This window comes from Poecilia formosa, unplaced genomic scaffold (assembly GCF_000485575.1).
Source record: "Poecilia formosa unplaced genomic scaffold, Poecilia_formosa-5.1.2 Scaffold199, whole genome shotgun sequence".
NCBI classification, from domain to species: Eukaryota; Metazoa; Chordata; class Actinopteri; order Cyprinodontiformes; family Poeciliidae; genus Poecilia; species Poecilia formosa.
The window spans coordinates 899,911-921,354 of NW_006800138.1; the positions used below are offsets into that span (position 1 = coordinate 899,911).

The 21,444-nt window shown below is 40.3% G+C and overlaps 1 protein-coding gene across 1 annotated transcript in view; it reads left to right on the forward strand.

Annotated features, from left to right (window-relative positions):
- adgra1b (adhesion G protein-coupled receptor A1b) overlaps positions 1-21,444 on the forward strand; it is a 199,401-nt gene that overhangs the window by 118,065 nt on the left and 59,892 nt on the right. Inside the window, exons 13-14 of the mRNA XM_007566798.2 lie at positions 5,678-5,888; positions 6,306-6,514. Of these exons, the coding sequence (XP_007566860.1) occupies positions 5,678-5,888; positions 6,306-6,514 (420 nt within the window). The remainder of the gene's footprint in view (positions 1-5,677; positions 5,889-6,305; positions 6,515-21,444) is intronic.

Sequence of the window (21,444 nt, forward strand, 5' to 3'; positions counted from 1 at the left end):
CCACACTACTGTGGCCAGAAAAGCAAACATAACAAAGCATGAAAAGTTATTGATGAACTCGACCGAGAAATTTGACACAAGTTCCTCCTGGGCATTGGCTGGTCTTAATGTGCAGCTATTCATTACCTCTAAGCAGGAGCAGATACAGAAAATGTCAGATTTTGTGAGTTGGGTTTATATGCCAACAGTAAATGTACTAATAACCAACATCTATTGATATCATCATGTTAAATTTGAAAGTCCTCAAATGCATCTTTCATTCTTTTTACCATGTGGTGGAACTGTGTTAACGTTTTCCGTGTCTTTCTTTTGTCATGTTTCTAAAGGTTTCTGTGTCAGGATCCAAACCCAGAGAGTTATTTAAGATATAAAAGAGCCATTTAATAAAAATAATAGGAAACTAACAGAATCTCTGGACTTCAGGTGAAGTTGCACGGAGACAACAGTAGGTGAAAGAAAACGAGGAGCCTAAATGCTAAGGATCTTGATTACTTGAGAAAGAGCAAAGCTGATTGGGAACAGGGTGCAGCTGTGAGGAGAGACCAGGCAGGCAGGCTGAGGGAGAGAGGGAGGGGAGTTAACATAGAGTTTTAGAAGTATCCTTACTCCAACAGACCAGGATCAGCTCTACAGACCTGATAACGAGCCATTCATTTGATTCTGGTGTGTTGAAGCAGGGATGCATCTGAAAGTTGCAGGATGGTAGCTCTGGAGGACTGGACTTGGGCACCCCTGACGTAGACCAACCAAGAGACAAATAACAAATAAGTAAAAAATAAACTTTAAATGACTAACCAAAGTGAGAACAGCTGGAGAAGACTGGTGTAAAATAAAGCAAAGAGGACAGAGAAATTAAACAAAGAACAACTAATGCAGAGCACAAATAAACAAGACGTCAAAATGAAAACAGTGGAGACAAAAAAACCTCACGATCCTGAATCTTTTTTTCTTTTTTGGAAAAAATTTGTTTACTTCATGAAACATTGTATTGAAAAGAAAATAATAACACCCACTAATAAATGTTTGTTTTTTAATGAAACTAAATACTTCAAATGATTACCTTTTAAAATAGAATAAATACAGTATAACACAATGGGCAAACTAATGAATATCCTGTTTAGCAACATGATTTTTGTTGTAAATTGTGCTTTTTATCCTGATTCAACACACTTTGGTGTGATCATATACATATGAGCTCAGGCCAGCTGGAGTCACCTATGATGACCCACACACTACCTGAGCCGTGCTGGATGTCTAACCTCTGTGGGATGCTCCTCCTCTCCCATCACTTCATCTTTTTCCACTTCTTTCTTCATAATCACCTTTTCCTTTTATTACTGTAATAAATTCTTTTTTTCTCCCACCTCGTCGTGTCCCTGGTCTTCTGTCCTCACCTCATCACGCACCATCATTCTGTTCAAGGATGCTTAATACATGTGATTTCCTTCAACCTGTATTTAACCGCTGCATGCTCTTCACGTACAGTCATGTCAAAAAATTAGGACAGTCTATGAAAGCCTGTGATATATGCAACAAAAAGATTCTGTTGAAGTTAATATTACTAAAGCAGGTAAGCTGTGCTAGTTTTTTCCTGTTGGAATGCACATTTTTGTTGCTATATTTTGTTTAATAAGTAAAACTAGGCTAATTTTACAGTGTAACTCTATAATAAATCACTTTTGGTTAAAAGAAGTAATCTTCTGTGTCTGCAGACTTCAGCACAACACCTCTGACGTGCATTAAAGACACAAATGGTGGATAAAAACTGATGCAGTGCCTGGTGGCCTTCAGTGATCACCGACTGTTTTAAGCACACACACACAAAGGCTCCGTTTTCAAATGATGGAAATTTATTATCATGGTGGCAGAGTCCTCAGTGGAGTGTAGGTAGTAAGTCACTGCAATATTCTTAATAGCACAGTTGCTGTACCCTTTGCATCTTATCACTATGCCAGATTCATCCTAAAATGTCTCACCAAGCACCTGCACAAACAATCCACACCGTGTATGCCACCAAATCCCAAACTACGCCCAGGCCTCCTGCTCATAGACTATTTACTGGTGTAGGTTTTGTAGGAAACTGAAGGAGGTTTTGAGTTTTTGGATGCAGCCTGAACCCGTCAGGATGTTTAAGAAAAGCCCTGGGATCATGGGAGGAATAAGCTCAGCTATGTGTTCATATTTATTATCCAGAAGGTCATAAAAGAACCAAGAAAAAAGGACGATAAATCAGTTCATGACAAAACTCTAATCATGTGCTTTATCACAGAAATGAAGGAAAATAGCATGATTTTAGAATAAAAAAGAAAAAAACTGGGAACTAGATTTAGAATAAAAACTTTCACCATATGTAATAACTTGTTGATATGAATGCTTTCTGATTGCTTTCTGGCACTTTACTTTCTGTATGTCAATATCCAATGTATGTGACAAATTACAGTTACACACTTTTATTAAGGATTTCCAAGGTCATTAGAACTTTAATATTGTGCAATAGTTGTGGAGCAGGACTGTCCAATATGCTGCTCAATCTCTCACAGCCAGCTAAGTGAGTTTGGTGGCATCAACTAACTCACCTACTCTTTGGTTACCGTTGGAAATCGTTCAGGTCGTGGAAACATCCTCACACGGAAAAGAGAGCCAGTCTTGGAACCGACCTTTTGGTCACACCAGGCGAGGGATGAGATGTGGTGCCTCCGATGGGTGAAGGTGGGAGAAATATTGTGGAAACAATATGAGGGACTGAGGACATGAGAAAAGAGGAAAACCCTGCACCTACACTAAGAGTTTCCCACTGTACACTGAAGCAGGTTTTCCAAATTTCTTCCAGTCCTATTTTTCTAATTATTTGTGGAGATCATGGTGACCTTTGTGCAGCCTTACATTTAGTGCAATTAATAGGTACTCAGATTCATCTGAGCTCATTCATTCAAGTTCGAAGTCTTGTCATCGTAGAAAGCTTGAAACTTCATCAGAATTATCATCTCTATTATGAATCGGCAACATCCCCTTCATCATTTGAATAATTTCTAATTAGGGTCATTCGATGAATGACTGCACTGTGATTTTTTTTCTCTCCATTTTCCCACAAAAATGGTGCAGAAATATTGTTATATTCTATGCTATTGTTTTGAATCTCTTCACTTCTTGATCATCAAAGAAAGTTTTAGTTTGTTTTTCACACAAAAACATTTCATATTCTGAGAGATGTGGACAAAAACAGGAGCAATTTTCTAAATGATTTGAAATTCAGCTCATGCTGGCAGCTTCTCCCTTTGAGCTACATGTACTTAATTTCCTTTGAAAGTACAAATAATTTTTTCTCAGTGGTTAGAATTAAACTTTAAATTATTATGAGCTGACTCAGTTACCTTCACTCAGAGTTTAGTACACATGAGGCCTTACAGACATGAACTGTGGACCATTGATGTGGAGACTCCAACCCTGGAAGTGTTTTAATGCCTGAAATGACCAGACAGTGATTCTGCATGCCAGTGAATACCCATGGGTTGGTGATCAGATCCAATACCTTCACATTTACAGTTCCAAAACTACTAAAACTGTAGCCATACAACTGTTTACAGAAAATGTGCTGGAGTATCCTGAGTTTGCTCATGCTGCATGGCTCTCCTCTGCTGGTGAGCTGGCTGAAAGCAGGCTTCTACACTTTAACCTGAGTTACAAATTCAGGCCATATGGGCACCACAACAAGTCCAGCCAGTCATAACTAAAGGAGCTAATTCTTATTTAGGTGAGACTTTGTTTTGAAGCTACATCTGCTAAGGTTTGAGCAGCTTGTCTGCAAACAAGTCGACTGTAGATTCTACAAGAACATTTTCCTCCTATCAGCTTGGTGTGATGGTTATGCTATAAAGAGCTGAGCAGCAAAAAGGTACTTTGTTCTGTGAAATTAGCATTTAAAATGTGTTTATTCTGTACTTCTTCTTAAATCATGCCCTATCAGTGACTACATGATGTCCATGTAAATAGGAAAAGAGGGCCAAAATTGAATTGTCATTGTTTGCTGCTATGTTTTGTACTTTTATATCCTTGTATTTGTGCTAAATATTTTTTCGTTGTCATGGTATGCTACTCTGCTTTTTCGTATTTTTTGCTTGACGTTCTTTCAAGACTTTATTTGGTTTCCCTCCATACAGGCTTAGAGGGCTCTGTCAGCTTAACCCAGTAAGCTTTTCCTGGGTTGCTTTGTAATTCCATTTAGCCACGATCCAGAAGGAACCTCCAGACACTGCAACAAAAAAGACAAAAAACAAGAAAAAGCCAGAAAAAACAGAAACACGACTGCCTTATAACGACTTTCCGGTCAATATGTTGAAATTCACTCAGTTCCATGAGTTACTAAGCAGCTTGAGTTTTCTTGCTCTGTTGTGGTTCTAAAAGCTGATGAGGTTGTTACTGAAATTAGATACTAGAATTAAAACCAGGTCGTCTGAGTGTTAGATTTTCATCAGCCTGTCAGTATTTTGAACTTTTTTCCCAAGGCAATAAAATTCCCAACTTTTTTGTGTATTTTGTAGAATACAGTTAGGTCAGTTATTTTGTTTGTTAGATGCTTGTGTCTTTATTTAATTAATCATCAGTCTGGATTGCAATTGAAGGAATGAGTGAATTCATATTGACATAAAGACATTTTAACGCTGAGAAATGTACAGAAACCTTGTTCTTTTTATGTAGTAGAGACTGCTGCATGGAAAGGTCATGAATTCATCATTGAGATTGATTTAGATAGACGACGATGATAAAGATTAAGTTTGATGAGCTGTTAGACCGGTTTATGAACCTTTTTATAGTTTAACAGATTAATGAAACATAGCATTAGATAGCTTTACTACACAGTTAATAATCAATTTGTTTCATTATTTTAACCACTGTATGAATATGTTGTTGTTTAAAACTAAAGCAATTTCTTTATTTCTTTGTTCAGTTGCATGATACTATAAAACTGATATTTTGACCTCATCTTGATGAACAGTTTGAAAGTTCTCCTATATATAAATTAAGTTACTTTTGGATATTTAACTCGGGATTTCTTTGACAAGTTGTTTAGTCAAAATGTGCAGTTGTCAGGCAGGAAGGTCTGCTCTGTTTTATGCAACTCCGCTGGGACTTTGGCTGAGCTGCTGGAGGAGCCTGGATGCTGCCTGACACTACAGGGAGAAAGGAAGTTAGAGACAGAATCAAAGTGAATTCACATGTGGCCAGAGACGGCCGGTGCACTCACTTTGACATTTCCAACCTATTTTTGTCGCACTGAAATGTTTGTCTTCGCATCATGTTCGCAGATATGTTATTGTAGGAGGTGGTTGGGGGGATGGAGGGAGGGGTGTTACGGGGGTAATTAGTTGGTGAATGGGAGATAAAGTCACAACGGTTGTCTCTTTAAATCAAGCTGCAGTGTTGATGTGTCCTCAAGCTGAAATGGTAAGAACCATTCCACCTTTGCTGCAGAGTCGGACCTAACCGGCACACCAAAGCGCTTCAAACGTGCGACTCGTTCCTTTGCTCACTTGTCGTCCCTTCAACACTGAAGAGAGACGTTTCTGTTTTTTCTTTCTTTGTTTTAATGGAATACATGTTCACAGCAAAGTTGGAGGACACTATGTAACTCCTAAAGTCTTTTATCTGATTGCTTTTTTTATTTATTATTTATCCGCAGAACTCCGTGGCAGTCGCCTCGATCCATTTACCGCTGGCTGGTCCGCCTGCCTCCTCCTCTGCGTTGCAATCTGTTGATAACTCCACTTGCAGGCTGCAGTTCGTCCTGTTTCGCAATGGGAAACTCTTTCCCTGCACGGGGAATTCGTCAAACCTCGCAGACGATGGGAAGCGCAGGAGCGTCTCGACACCAGTTGCTTTTGCCAAATTAGGTAAGAGGAAATCCATTTCTATCTTTCACGCCTGTGATGTCAACGCCGGACCGAATGCATGCACACGCGTGTGCGCGCTCACATACGCAGTCACGGCTGTGTATTTTTTTATTTATTTATTTATTTATTTTGCGCAACATGTGGATTGCATAGATACAAACATTAACAAGGTGCGCTCAAATGAATGAATGAATGAATGAATACATGAATGAATGGCTGAAGTCAGAGCACGGATCAGATTAAATAGAGTTTACTGCAGTGTGATGCACGAAAGTAATCTGCAACAGTCCAGCTGCAGTAACTCATCCGACACTTGCATGTGTGCATCGTTTTGCCTGCATGGGTGTTTTTAGAGCCGCGGCTCTGCCACTGTTTCCTCTCGGCTTCCTTTCCTGAACGTGTTGCCTTTCCTTCCAGATGGCTGCAGCCGCGGCAGCTCTGTGCACTCCGTCGCAGTCGCTCTCAGGCACTTCGCGCTGGGTGTAGACCCCACCGCAGCCTACTGGGATTTTGACCTGCTCGATGGACACGGTGGCTGGAGGGCAGAGGGCTGCCATATAACCGCCTCCGGGGGCAATACGACCACTATTCACTGCAGCCATCACAAGAACTTTGCCGTGCTAATGGTGAGTAGTTATTTCACTATGACCCCCCCGCAACACATAACGTGTCTTCCACATGCTTAGGGCCCATTACGGATCAAATCAACCTTTTTTTTCCCTCTATCTTGGAGTAGACTGAGTCACGTGTTTTAAAAGAGGACCTTCAAAAGCCTCCTTTATTGTTGCTCCCCAGCAGAGGGATTGGATTGCCAAATGCTGTATGAGGATTTATTAGCGTTGGAATATCATAGAGTCTTCTTTTTCTTTGGGAAACAGACGAGGAGAAGTTGTGCGCGTTTTACAGTCTGCCATCCTTTCCCAAGCTGCAACAGAAGCGATGCTCTGGAGAAGGAGCGCCCTGTCAGGAGCGATTCGACTCTGAGCGCAAGTGGTGTGCTAATTGGTTGCAACCATCGCGAAGCAGAAAAAGAAGAAGCCAAAAAAAAAAGAAAAATGCTGGACTGTACAGCTTAGCGTCGTTCATCTGCGTTTCTCAAGTTGGTCTCAACGCTGCAAGCCGAGATGCTTCCCTCTGACGACGTCCCCCCCTGTGTTCAAATTGATTTCATGAGGATTAGAAGCACCAAAAGCGCAATGGCAGCGCATTGCAAGGTCGCTCCTTAGAGTCGCTGCTTCTGGTCCGCTTCTTCTTCTTTTTTTTTTCTTTCTTTTTTTTTGGATGAAGAGAAATCCTCCGGATGTTTACCGAAGAGTGGGATTCGTTAGACTGGGAGGTCAGTTCTCAGTGGAGCATGAAAAAGTGTTGTGCCTTTTTTTTTTTAACTTGCATATTTTAAGAACCCGCCGATCAGGTTGCTGTCGTTGGTGGAAACATGCTGGATCAGGGGGTGAAACAGAAAAAGCCGCATTAGAGCAGGGAAGAAGAAAAAGCAGCGTATGATAAAAGCACGGGGTGCACAGAGGGGTAGAGGGGTGGAGGAGGTGTCTGGAGAATACTAAGCTGTTGTCAGATGGAGAGCAGATGTCAGGATGTCATTGTGCATGTGTGTTTTTCGCTCCAACACGGCGCGCCATCAGCGGGGCGCGCTGTGGCAACCGGAATGACGCCGGCTCTGATTTTATTTATTTATTTCTGGTCAAATTTAATGACACCAGGATAATAATTTGAACTTCAAAACACGTCCGACAGGCAGAGAGGGGTTGTCATAGCGATGGTAGAAAGCCGTGACGAGAACGTCCACATCACGGTGAGCCGGTGTTTGCACCGGAGATTGCGCGCGTCTGCTAATGCAGTCACCACACCCGCCTGGTCTCTGCAGTGCCCGAGAAAAGGACCCTTATTTACAGACCTGTGACATCACTCCTCCGGTCGTAGCACCTTAACTGCTTTCTGATGCAACAACGATTCCCCTCAGCTCAGGAGGCTTCTGCAAGTACAAAACCTGTTGCATAATCTTTTCATGTCAAAGGGAGACGGATTGTCACTACCGCCTGAGTGCAAGTTGGCCATTTACTCACTGTGTGCCTCCATGAGCGGAGCTGTCATTTGTAATTCAAGCAGTGTCAGATCTTGGGCGGTCTGCAGGAATTTAGTATAGTTGTTTAGTGTATATGAGAAAAGTTGAACTATGTCACCTTTCCATGTAGTCGCACAATCACCGGCCACTTTATTAGGTACACCTTGCTGTTATTAGTTGAACCTGCTTCTGCTTTCAGAACTGAGACTGAGCGTTTGGGTTCATATTGACATGGCAGCGTTAAACAGAGGAGAACACTGGAGCACCGAAAACTGAGTTTATTGATTTGAGTTTGGTTGGTGGCTTACCCTGCTGGATGTAGCCATCTAAAGATGGGACCACTGGGTTGGATTTGAGTTTATGGAGCAGGAGTGTTCAGTAATTTGTGAAAATCAGAGAACCTTGGCTGTTTTTGACATCCTCAGGCCTGCCCATCCTGTGCCAACAACTTTGACACATCCAAGCATACTTAAATCCTCTTTCTTCAACATTTTTATGTTCAGTTTGAACTTCAACAAGTCATCCTTACCATGTCAAGATGCGTAATTCAATGAGTTGCTGTCAAGTGATTCATTCTGTGTGTTAACAACAATCTTAACAGGTAGTTTTTATAATGGCCTATTGGCATTAGAAAGCAGTACCACCTGCTTTGCTCCTATATTTACTCTCCTGTGGTGCTGAGTAAATGTACAGATGATTACACTGGATATAAAACTGCATTAACGCTACTGACCATATATTTCTATAAATTGAGTCAAACTTACTTTAGATAGTTTTTCACCCACAGAACACGTTTTTGCTCTTTTGCAAAACACGTGTTATATTATTATTTAATCAAGATAACACCTTTAAATGGTAGGTTGAGACAAATCTGCCTCTTATGACACAAAGCTCAGAGCTTTCTTGAGTGTGGCCTTCATTTTTTCTGTATTTGCATGTTTTTAATTAATTTCCTTCCTCATAAAATGAGCTGAATCGGAACATTTGAGTGGTGCCCGAAAACACCGCATGGACTTTAGTAAAACTGGACCACAATAAAACATGTTCAAATAGGAATAGATCAGATTTGATCAAACCTTCCAGCAATATCTACCAGCCTAGTTGATATAAAGTCACATGTTGTGGTTGATTCTGGCATCACAGAAAATAATTGCCAGGCAGACTTTAACCCCACCATGCATCCTGGTCTCTGCCATCACCTCAGCCCCAGCACACAACAGAAGGAAGGAGTTACACTCAGACAAATGGAAGTTGTTAAGCTAAGCTAAAGTAGCTGTTCAGCTGTTCATTTTAAGAAATGTACCAATGAATAGTAACTACAAGAGATGAATTAATGCTACAAAAACTTTATGTTAAATGTTCTCACAGGAGGTTGAGGTGTGCATTGCCCTCCCTGTTAGTTGTCTCTTTTGGTGTGTGTGTGTGTGTGTGTGTGTGTGTGTGTGTGTGTGTGTGTGTGTGTGTGTGTGTGTGTGTGTGTGTTTGTGTATGCAGGCTCTGATCCCAGCATGGATGTCCCTAGAGGCTGGGGATTGGGCTGGAAAAAAATAAATAATGAAAATCTTTTTAACTTGCTTCAAAAGGAATTACATGGTAGAGAATCTCCCTCTCGTGGTTTTGTAATCAGAATGCCAGATTATGGACATGGGATAGGCTGTGAGTAGAAAAGCTCAACTCAGCTAGATTGTGGACTGTGACTGGTGCATTTTGCTGTCCAGATGAATCACTGTGTGTCTTTAGCATCTAATAATACAGATCGCTCCAGATGGGGCAACTTTTGGATGTCAGCCGGCGTCTATTTTGGAGTTTTGTTTTCTTGCTCCATGCTGAACCTCTAGCTGTTGAAAAGCAGCCCCCTCCAGATTTCAGCACCAGGGACAGTTCCTGAACATTTTTCCCTCTGCTCCTCCCGTAACGCCTCCTCCTCCCCCTCCATCTGCCTCACGCAGGCCCGTATTTGCCGAGAAGGAGGGCTGACTCACTCGTTTACAGCAGTGCAGCTTTATCGTCTGTCTTGGTGGTGGTGACAAGCCTCAGTCCCACTCTGAAGCTTCTCTGAGCCACTCGCCGCCCCCTCTTAAGACACACCTTTTGCTCTTTTCTGTCAGAAATGTACAAGTTTATCAAAATTTCAATTATTTTGTTTGTTTATTCAGAGGTGGTGTCAACAGCTAAGTTTCTGCATGTATCTGCTCCGGCTCACCAGGCTGTTTACTATGCAGGAGCAGACCTTTGGAGTTAAACACACACTCAGACACAGTCACACATGGTGTAGGTGGTTGGTTCTGTAAGTATCCAATCACAAGGAAGGCTCCAGGTCATGGCTCAATAGGAAAGTTGTATTTTTTTTAGAAACACCTTCTTATTCATGGAGCTGGAAATAGTGACTCTGTAAAAGGACATGATTCCTAAAAACCAGGTCAGGATTTCTGGTGCTGGTTCTGCTCCATCTGAACCAGACCTGATAATGTTTATCATGTATTTATGATGGTTTATGAAACGTGAATGAAGGTATGGAAGGCAAGAGTGATACAATTAGATTGTGTTTACTTCTACTCTAATTGAAGTATGGTGTTTATCACCATACTTGTTGTTCTGTCAAAATAAATGTCTCTTGATTCAGTTAGCAGCATGTTCTATTAAAACATGTAGAAAATGCCATCATCAATTTGATTTTATCCAATGGGGGAAAGTCGCATGTTAAGTAGTTATTGTTTTTAACAAAACACTTCACTTACAACATTTATAATGTACACAGAAAAGGATCTTTTCTTCTTTGCACAACCACACTAAGTTTTCCAGATTCCTGGGTACTTTCTTCTTTTCAGTTCACCGTGCAGTTTTCCCATAGAATTTGGGTCATAACTATGTAAGAAGCTTGATTTCTGTGTTGATTTTGCCATATGTTAGTGATATGTTTTCTGCTAAAGACCCAGTGATGACCTAGTTTCAGTTAACTAGTGAAATCCAGCAGGTCTGTTTTTGAAATGTTCAGGTATTTCAAATGACATGAACTCTAACAGGTTTTCTGACAGATCCTCCACACACCTACAAGCAGCACAAGGCTCCTTTCTATATATTCACTCTTAGTTTTATGCCAGAACGACCTTGAGATGCTTGCTACCTTATTCTCAGCTCACCAGAAGCACACAGTTCCAGCAGAGTTTAGCAGACGTCAGATGTTTACTGTACGTGATCATGGCTTCACTCCCAAACAACTGGTTTGTATGTAGATAAATTGTTTCTACCAAGAGTTTGTCAAACCAATCACAGCTTCAAACGCGAGGCTCACCATTACCGCTGAGCTTTTCAGATTTTCTCTTACCTTGCCCTGTCATCCTCCTCGCTGTGCGCGGTGACAAGATGAGTATGAATCCTCCTCCAGTTTTATTGTTCACACTTGCACCTGTTTTGAATGTTTTAATTATCGCTCTAATTGTAGATGTGAGCAGGTTTGGGCTTGTAGCCGTTTTCTTGGAGACATTTCTTGACCTTGACCTTGACCTTGCTGTAGATCAGCGTCTTCCTTGTTTGAACAGCATGCTCTCTTGTCCTCTTTTTGAAGAGAGGCTAATAGACATTTACCTCTGTGTCATGACAGATACATACCGAACACAAACAGGAAGTCCTTCTGCAAAATATCCCCCCCCAAAAAACACAGCATACTTTTAAAATTAACATTAATTTAAAAGAGATTATTACATTTATTTTCGCTTTTGTGATTTGCAATTATAGAATTGTTTCACTCTCTAAATAAATTAAACTAAAATAAAGGTTCTCCAACTATTTGCACATTTTCCAGGAGTGCTAACAGATGTGGCCAGTGTGTGATGAAAGGAAAATTATCAAAATAATTGACTAAACAATTATTTTGTTTGTAATATAAAATAGCTTCAGAGAATTGCAGGCAAAACTACAATGTTTCTGCCTATAAAGGTTGAAAGGTTGAAAATAAGACGACAATCTGTCGTCTTATTTGCTGCATCTTGATTTTAAACGTAACCATCCAGGATGGAGGATGTCTTGATTAGCTCTGAGTTCTCTAGAGGCCGAACACCAACTCGACATTCCTGTTGACTCATGACACTAAGTCTCCAAATCAAGTGACACATTCAAGAATATTGTCTTAATGAAAAAAACAAACCACTGAGCTTATAGAACAATAATTTATTTTCTTTCTCTATTCCTCTGTATATAGATTAATGGTTGTATGTCCTCGTTAGTCAATCCGTGCTCAGCCTCGGTATAATGAGACAACAAGCCGGCTTCCCTTATTTGCCCAGAAACACACCGAGCTCCAGCACTTTATCCTCAACCTGTGGGCTCTTTTATATCTCTGAGGCATTTTTCTGCTGGAAGAGCTGCAGTACATGAGCGTTTTATGAGATGGAAGGATTTATGACAATAATAATGATGACCCGTTTAGATATGTGTGGTGTCTCGTAGCCCTCGGTTGGCATTTTCTTTTTGGTATGTGATGTAAAGGGAGGAGAAGAGAGAAAAAGTGATGATATCAACTGAGGCAGTTTGTTGCCTCAGTTTGTGTTAGTGGATCAAACACGGTTTGCGACGGAAGATCAGGGCAAAAAGTAATATAATATAAAGCCACAACCTACGAAGAGTCATGGCATTACATTGAATAGTCTTTGAACATATCTCAGTGGAAATACATTTAATATCACATGTGATGTGTACTGAGGGACAAGCCACTGACTTCACATCCTTCCATTGTCCTAAACAGAGATGCTTACACATGACAGCAATCGTATCCACCATCTGATCTACAGCTGCAAGAGTTGGAAAATCGTAGTCACCCCTCTGTCGCCAACTTGGCAACTCTGTCGATATTTTTAGCAACTTTTCAGACCCCACTATGCACCTCTAGTTAGCATGCATATGGTAATAGTGAAATAAAAAGACTGTATTTTCACAGGAACATACCTCCAGCAGAACCAGGCTCAACGTGAGCGGCTAACGGTCACCGCCAGCTTTGAGTTTGAGCGCAGAGCAACACATAGTAAAAAGTAAAACGTTAATGCCAGCAGTAGCTGTTTCAGGACAAAGCTAAATAGATAAACTATAGCACTGTAGCACAACTGAGTGAATGAAAAACACTACAAAACAGAATTTCTGTCAGCAACAACTTCTTTAATTGATGTTTGTTGGAGAAAGACCAGGTTGAATATAGTTGAGTTAACAGAACATGATCTGTCTCCCAGTCCAGGATCACCAGTAAAACTGCACTCTGAGAGCAAAGTGCTCTGTTGGGAACATACGGAACAACTGGATGTCTAATATAGGATGGAGATTGATTATTAAAGACTTTACAAGTAAGAAGGGGAATTTTAAATTAGATTCTTTATTTAACAGGGGTACAAAGAAGAAAAGCTAAACTTGGAGACATCAGAACTCTCACTGCAGAATTCTGGATAAGTTGAAGAACTTGAACTTTTTGGGCTTCCCAGTCGTAAAAAATGCAATAGCGAAACCTAGAAGTGCATGCACCAGTTTTTCTGGATTACTAGTTCATGTTTCTATTGTTTGCAATATCACAGAAGTAGAATAAAAAAGTCCTAGAAAGTTATGGGATGTAAATATCATGACCTGGTCAAAGATGACACCAAATAACATTTGGAAATATAATCCAGAAAAAGAGACTAAATCGATTATTTTCATACTTACTTGTCTTAATACCAACAAAAAAGAAAATTAAAGGTCATTAAGGTTATTTCTTCAAAACTTGCACATAGCTGTTTGGATTAATCAGCTTTATGAATAAATATAGGTTAGTATCAACAAGCTGGAAATTTATGTCAGACGTCAACGAGGGACTACCATAGACTACCCACACACATTATTTTTTCAGTTCAATTAAAAATACTTTAAATGTTATAACTCATACAATTTTCTTCAGAGTTGTTGTAGTTGTTGGGGCCAAGCAGAATCTCCTGTAGCGGTCTGTGTTACACTGAATGTGAAGAAAGCTCTGACTGAAGACAGTGATTTCCTCAGATCAGTGTTTGTTGAGATGATTAAAGAATTATAATATACGTTTATTAACTAATGATATGCTAATAGCTCATTAGTTCAATCCATATTCAGGGCAAGCAAACAATGCAAACAGTGAACATAGTTATGCCAATAGTTAAACTATATTAACATAGCATTACGCACAGTTATGCTTGTAATTTGATATATTAGCACTACAGATTAAACTGCAATGCTAAAAAGGTAACATTTAGTGGTGTGCTTTCAGCTTGACAGTTTTCAGTCTACAAGCTAAGTACCAAACAGCTGAAGGGTAAATTACTGCATGCTTATATGGCAACAAATGTCACTAGAAGTTCCACTTAGACAAAAGTGTCATGCATTTTTGTTAGCCTGTCCTCTGAGCTCCTCACCGGAGCAAATTCAAAGCCTTCAGCTCAGTAAGCCAGGGCTACCTTTCACCCTTCACCTCACTTGCAGTAGCTTTTTATTGCTGCAGACATTAAAAAAGCTCCAGCCCACCTCTGTGCCTGCTGGTAGGCAGCACTGCAACAGCTAACATGAGCAGGCACAGAGAGCTTTGGGTTTAAATTGCAGGGAGTTAACCTACCGTACATGTATTACACTTGGCTCTGGTTAATTTTTAACAAATGTACTTGTGCTCCATTTGAAAGCATTTCTTTGGGTTTGCTGTTAGCTGTGTTAGCTGCTTCACACACAGGGTCTGCATGCACTTTTCTTCCTGTTTGCGTGTCCTCACCACGTCAACAACATACATTTTGTAGACCTTTTGTGTTGCTAGTGTTGTGCCGTAACCTCTCACTGTTTGCTGACTAAACAGGGCGCATTTGCTCGGTGTGAAAGGGAAGGGAACTGACTCATGATGCTCGCACAGAACAGATTGCTGCTGGCCAGCAACCTGACATGTGATGCAGATTGTTTTCCACCTGACTAATGACTTCAGAGCTCACTGATTGCCATTAATCTGAGACATCAACGCTTTCATTTGGCGTTGCAGGAGTTAGCCATTGCTTACTGCTATTCCCTCTTCCTGGTGCTTCTATTTTAAATGCCGTGTATATCCCTCTCTTAGCCTGGAATTGCATTGCTTTAACCTATTGTTATTCAAATTATGTATACTCCTCAGCTATGAAAGATTATAATATTGCTACTGGCAGCAGAAGGGTTTGTTGCATTTAATGGGAGTTCATTTGTGAATCCGTGAAGAAAGTTAATGGGCCTCGTGGTTATGATGTTGTTTATGTGCAGTCACTGATTAATTGGCAGTCAAAACTGTGTTATTTTTTTTATACATCAAACCAAATTTCTTGCATGGAATGTAAAGTTACTCTTGCTTTATGGAAATCTAGTCTGTATGAAGGAGAACGGTTCCAGTCACATTCTTACTTTCCTTTCTAAACAAATGAGATACAAATATTTTCCATTTTCTTATTTATTGCAGGTTTGTGTGGATTCTTCCACTTCACTGTCTAAATCCCAAATGATTCAGATAAAAGCCATGCAGCTTTTCCTTTTTTGCATGACGGCGGCCATGTGACAGACATGGTTCATGTCCTTGGACGGCTTTGGCATCCACAACAATTAGGAACCAAGAAATATCAAGAAATATCGTGAACTGTTCACACCATAATTCAGCAGCTTGATCTGAAACTGCCCAAGTCAAACACCCACCGGCCTGTTTCTCAGCAGCTGTGTTTCAGCAAACAGTGCGACCCTGTCGGAGCTCCAGAGACTTTCTGCTAGAAATCAGGTTTTTGACTCTGTTTCTCTGTCCCGACTGTTCTCTCTGAGTTTCTGTCACTTGCTTCCAGTTGGATGGTTGTTTGTTCATTTGCGCACTTGTTCAGTTTATGAAGACGTGCTTAAAGCTTTTTTTTTTTCTTCCTTATTAGGAAAGACATCTAAACCCTGCAGCTTCTTGGATGTTTGGCTATTTAGTTTTCCCAGAACTGCTCGCCTCTGCTCCTTCGTTTCTCAGCTTTCACTCTCTGATTAGTGAAAACACATTGCTGCTAAAACATTAACAACAACAAAAACATGGATTGAGAAGCAATGTTGTTGATAGCTTGTAAAGTCAAACTTTTGGAGGCAGTTGCGTCGTCATCGCCATGGTTTCTGGCATTTTATCCATGTCCTTATTGTTCTATGAAAACTCATTAATCTTGTAAAGATGAGTAGGAAACTGTAACGTTGCTCTAAATTCTGCTGCTAGATGTAAGACCTTTTGAGTACAGAGCAGTAATTGCTCTCCATCTGCTCTTAGTACTTCTAGTAAGACAATGACAGCAGGAATTAAGAATTAAAATGAGACTTGTGAATTTTAAAAGCAAAAGACAATGTGGTAAAAAATCTATACAGATATGGCATAAAACTATGAATGAATGCTTGTTGACAGGATTTTCCTTGTCCAGAACATGTGGGTTAGCACAATGCCGAAAATGAAAGATGTGAGCAATGGACTCACTCTGTATTTGCGATTTTTACAACCAGGAAGGGTGAAGGCTCACAAAAACCAGGTATTCTACAGCGGGAGTTAATATTTAAAACATGACGTCTTTGAGCAATAAATATCCAATCTAATCAAAGTCAAAGCGATGCAATTCCCGGACTTTACAGGCCTCAGTTGGCACATTACATGTCTAAGTTTATTACAAGACAGTTAGAAAATATTGTACCAATATATCTTTTCATAAGGGGTAAAAGATAGACACTTTTTTTAAAGGATATGGCTGCTTGAACTACATTTGCTGAACAACTAGAAGATGTTGTTCGTCTCCTCTGCTTCTGAGATGAGCTCAAAGTGGAGATGTTTATAGAAAACCTGGCTGTGTTATGCAGAAACCTTGATGAACTGAAGCAGCATTAATGAAGACCAAAGTTCCTCCATGGCATCAGAGACCGATAACGACAGACAGAGAGCAACTACCAGGAGTGATTGCCGCTGAAAGTGGATCCTCAATCTGTTGAATGATGGGATCAACTTAATCTTTCCTCATCACTTATATGTGGCTTCAGATGTCACTCAGCATTAACAGGCCAATACTTCTACAGTTACCAAACATTTTTATGGGAAGTCAAACCTTCCACACGTAGGTAAGTTATCCTATTGATAAAACAAAAATGTTTATTAGTAGTCTAATTTTAAAGATAGTAAATCTGTTGCATGTTTGCAGAGATGTTCAAAGCAAATTTCAACATATAAAGTTTGGATGCTGCTTAAAGTGGGGATTGTATATAATTAGCATGTGCTTTGTTAATGGAAAGTCAAACAATCCTGTGATGCAGGTACAGTTTGTCTTATGAGGTCAGCATTTGAAACAGAAGAAAGGGAAACTCACCTAAATGATCATAATCTAGTAGAAGAAGTCTGTTTAAAATTTTAACATAAGACATGTAATGAAAGGAAAGAGTTAAATTACTTCAATCAGTGACTTCAGCAATATGAGCTCGTTAAATTGCTTCAAGTCCAGAATCCCAGCTGGGTGATGATGTTGGGGGATGATTAGGATTTGTGACAATCTAATTTGAGAAGAGGTTTAGTGTTTCTGAGGTGCAGCGGTGTACACCAAGGTTTGCTTGACAGATGACAATAGAGATTCTTTACAAAAGGAGGCAATTTCCCACTGGGTTTATGTGCGGTGTGTTTGGAGAGTGTCAGAGTAAATGAGGATTTGTGTGAAAGAAGTCAATTCCTCAGCCACCGATGCTTCTTTGTGGAGCTGTGTTTCAACCTCAAAGCCCCGACACCCCCCAAAAAATAAAAAATCGCCTCCTAAAAATCCCATTTCCAGCAGCTGAGGAATGATCTTCAGTTCCAAAGGTGAAAGCTAATCTGGACGCAGAGGTTTTCTCTTCACTCACTGTCCTGACAGTCCATGTTTGCCTTTACAAATAAGCCTAACGAGATGCAAACATGTAAATTGGCTGCAACAGAGATTGAGCGTTCACTTAGATCTGAGTGGCACAGATAGCGCCGCTGACGAATGGCAAGATAGAACCGGGCTGAGATCACCACAAGCAATCTGTAATCAGAAATGGAGGAAAATTGCATTGCGGTGTAGGGATGCAGGGAATGGAAAAACGACGGAGGGAGGGAGGGATTGAGCCAGACATACAGTACCATCCCAGATAAAGGGGTAATAATTTCCCTATTTGTCCTTCTTTCTCTGTCTGTCTCGGTGGTGTTTGGCCATATAATGCCATCATTTTTCATCGCCTTATCTCCCCATCACTGTTTTTCATTGCTGTTCTTGTTACAATCCTGTTGGATACCTCAGACAGCTTCTTTTTCATGCATTAGCTTATCCCATCGCTGTCTGCTTGCAGTCCAGAGTTTTCTTCAATACTCTGGTGTTCAGAGCTTGGCTTACAGAAACACAATCACATGGCAGGTTGTGTTTTTTTTACTTTTACATCCCCTACAACCTTTTACTAAACACAAACACAATCTGTATTGTGTGACTTTTCTCTGCTGGATCAAAACAAAGTAGCTCAAAGCCGTTGAGAAGATGGAATAACATATACGTGTAAAATAAAAATCTGAATGTATGGAATGCATTTAATGAAATCAAATGCAATCAGTTGCTTCTATAAGTCACCTAGTCAGTTAATAGACTATGTTCAATTTAATCTGAATATAAATCCAGCTGTTTTTTGGAGGTGTTTTTGGAGGTTTTGTCATCATGAAACCAGAGGAACAAAGTAGAAAGGCCTGGGGTAAAGTTTTGGAGAAGCTTAATGCATGATTTGGTTATAAAACAGTGGCTAAAGAGGACTGATATCGTTCCAAAATGTAAACAGTACGGCACACCGTGAGCCTAACACAACATGGCTGTCCACCGAAACTGATGAGCTCAGCAAGGAGAAAAATGATCAGAGAGGCAGAAAGCTGGTCCGAGTTGATTGGAAGGCGATGGAGCCAGAAAGACGACAGAAAACAGACAAAGTCCTGAGACTGGGGCCGGGTTCCAGACGTACAGTCAGTTTAACAGGGTGGCTTAGACCAAAGCATATCTCCTGTTAGAATGACATGCATTTTACACTAAACAGCAAAGTTTAGCAGATCTGATTCAAAATGTGTCAAGACTTGAACATTAATTGGCAACTTATCTCTATCCATTCGGACAGAGCTGTTTTTCAGAAGATGACTTGGCGAGAAAGTCGGTCTCTGATTGGTTAAACTTTCCCCAAGAAACTTCCTGTAACAGCAGCAGAGGAAGGGAAATTAAAATACCACACTTTACATAACCTTCTGTAAAAAAGCATAACTTATTGTGTCTCCCACTTTAGAAACAAGAATTACTGTTTGTGGTAGTACTTTAATTTAATTTCCCTTTGGGATCAATAAAGTATTTCTGAATTGAACTGAATTTCAACAAACTGTGCCGGAGGTATGGATACTATGGCAAAGCACTGGATTTTTATATTTTGTGTAAAATGGTGTCAAGACCACATAGCTATACTCCTTCTTTTTTTACAACAAAAAATCTCATAACTGTGTAGTTTCTATGGTGATGGAGTCATCAAGGACCCAGCATTACATGTCTTTTTATGTATTTAGCCAGTTTAAATGGACACTGCTGGATGTTTGCGGCGGCTGTACAGAGAGAGCTCATGGAAATGGTGGACAGCAACAGATGTGTGTGAGCAAGAGACCTTTTCAGATCCACTGGGCGTGCACAGCAAAGAACCACACGCACAAGCCTAAGCTTATTTACCAGCTGAGACCTGAACAGCCAGCGAACGGAGCATTGTGTTGCTTTGCAGAGGCTGGCTTTAGAGAGCCTGCTCTCTGCCGCGGCGTCTTTAAGCGTCAGCGGAGCAAAGCCTGCAGAACACGGCCCTATTCTCATGAACTGTTGAAATAAAACTGTCAGGTTTTCATTTAAGGTATTTAGCTGGTGAGCAGAGGGAAGGAGCTGCGGGCCAGAGTAATGTATGCTCCCTCTCTGTGCGCCGAGTCGGGGAGCTTGAAAGCGGAGCGTGAGCGGGATGAGTTAAAGGGGCCGCGGCGCTTCTGCTGCTCGCGTGTGCTCCCGTTTGCCCTGTTCTTTCATCTGAGCGCCTGACTGCCAGCGCATGTGCTGGTACATACATGTGAGCAAAGCCAGCAGCGTCTATTTAGTCTTCTGTAGTGTGTAGCAACTGGAGGAGATGAGTCACCCTCTCAGACAACACCTACCTGCCCCTCTCTCACTCACACACACACACGCAGGCAGGAAGGCCATGAAAGAGAGGGTTGGCCTCCATCTGCTCTCTGCTATGTTTTAAAGCAATCTTCTCTTTTATTTTTATTGATTCATATTCTTAGGTTGAGACGCTAGAAGATTTTTTTTTCATTACATGGTAGAGTAGGATTGCTGCTTCAGTGACCTCCACATTAAACCAAGGTTGTTCTTTTTATTTTATTTTATTTTTTGTGGATTCTCCTTTGTTGGTTCCAAAGTGGCAAATGTTGGGATTCTTCAAGTACAGAAACTAATAGATATATTACAATTTTTATTTGGCATTTGAGTCATTCCAGCATAGATGAAATCCTGGTTCTCAGGTCTTGATATTATATAAAATAATAACAAAAATAATGAAATACAACAATATACAAACTATAGCAACATATTTAAAGGGAGCTGGCCAGGTTCAGAGTCTGAGGTTCGGAGTGAAGTGATGATGGTGGAACTGCTCAACAGTCTGACTGCAGAAGTTTCTGCAATGTGATTGACTGAGCTTTTGCTAACGAGCAATTGTACAGATGCACCTATTAAAGTGGCCAGTGAGTATCCATGTATAATCATGAAGTGACAATTCAATATTAAAACTAAAATTAACAGTTTGCTCGTCGGTGAATCAGAAAAAAATCTGAGCACGTTGTGCGACGGTTATAAATACCAATAAATCTTGAGGTTTACATTTGAATGCTTTAATGTCATTAGTATTGTTTTTTTCTTGAGCTTACACGGGTTTTGCTAGAATAGTTGCTACAAATGAAAAAATATATATAAATAAATAATTTTCTATTTTTAAAAAAATAACCATTTTGGAACTACTAGAGAAAAGTTTTTTGGTTTTATTTTGTTTACAATGCCAATTATTTAAAAATGTTAAGAGCGCAGCCTGGATGAAACAGAATAAAGAGCCCTGTGAAAATGTGAAGCAGCAGTTAGTGTGATTAGTTTGGGTTGTTCTAAGCATCCAATGTTTTGAACATGGGTGAAATTAGATGTCCTGGTTAAATAATCCATAAATAAAAACTACAGAGAGTGAGAAGGACATTAGAGGCTTACAGTACATTAGACAGCAGCCTCCCCCTGTTTTTATTTGTGTTTATATCAGTTGCTTCTTCTTCTTGTAGACATTTTTCTGCTTGTTAAATGGGAAGAGGGTCAGGGGGGTTTGCTTACATGAATTAGAAATGTGTACTTGTTTGTAAGGTTGAGCAAGTCATTCATTTATGAGTTGGTTCATTAAATG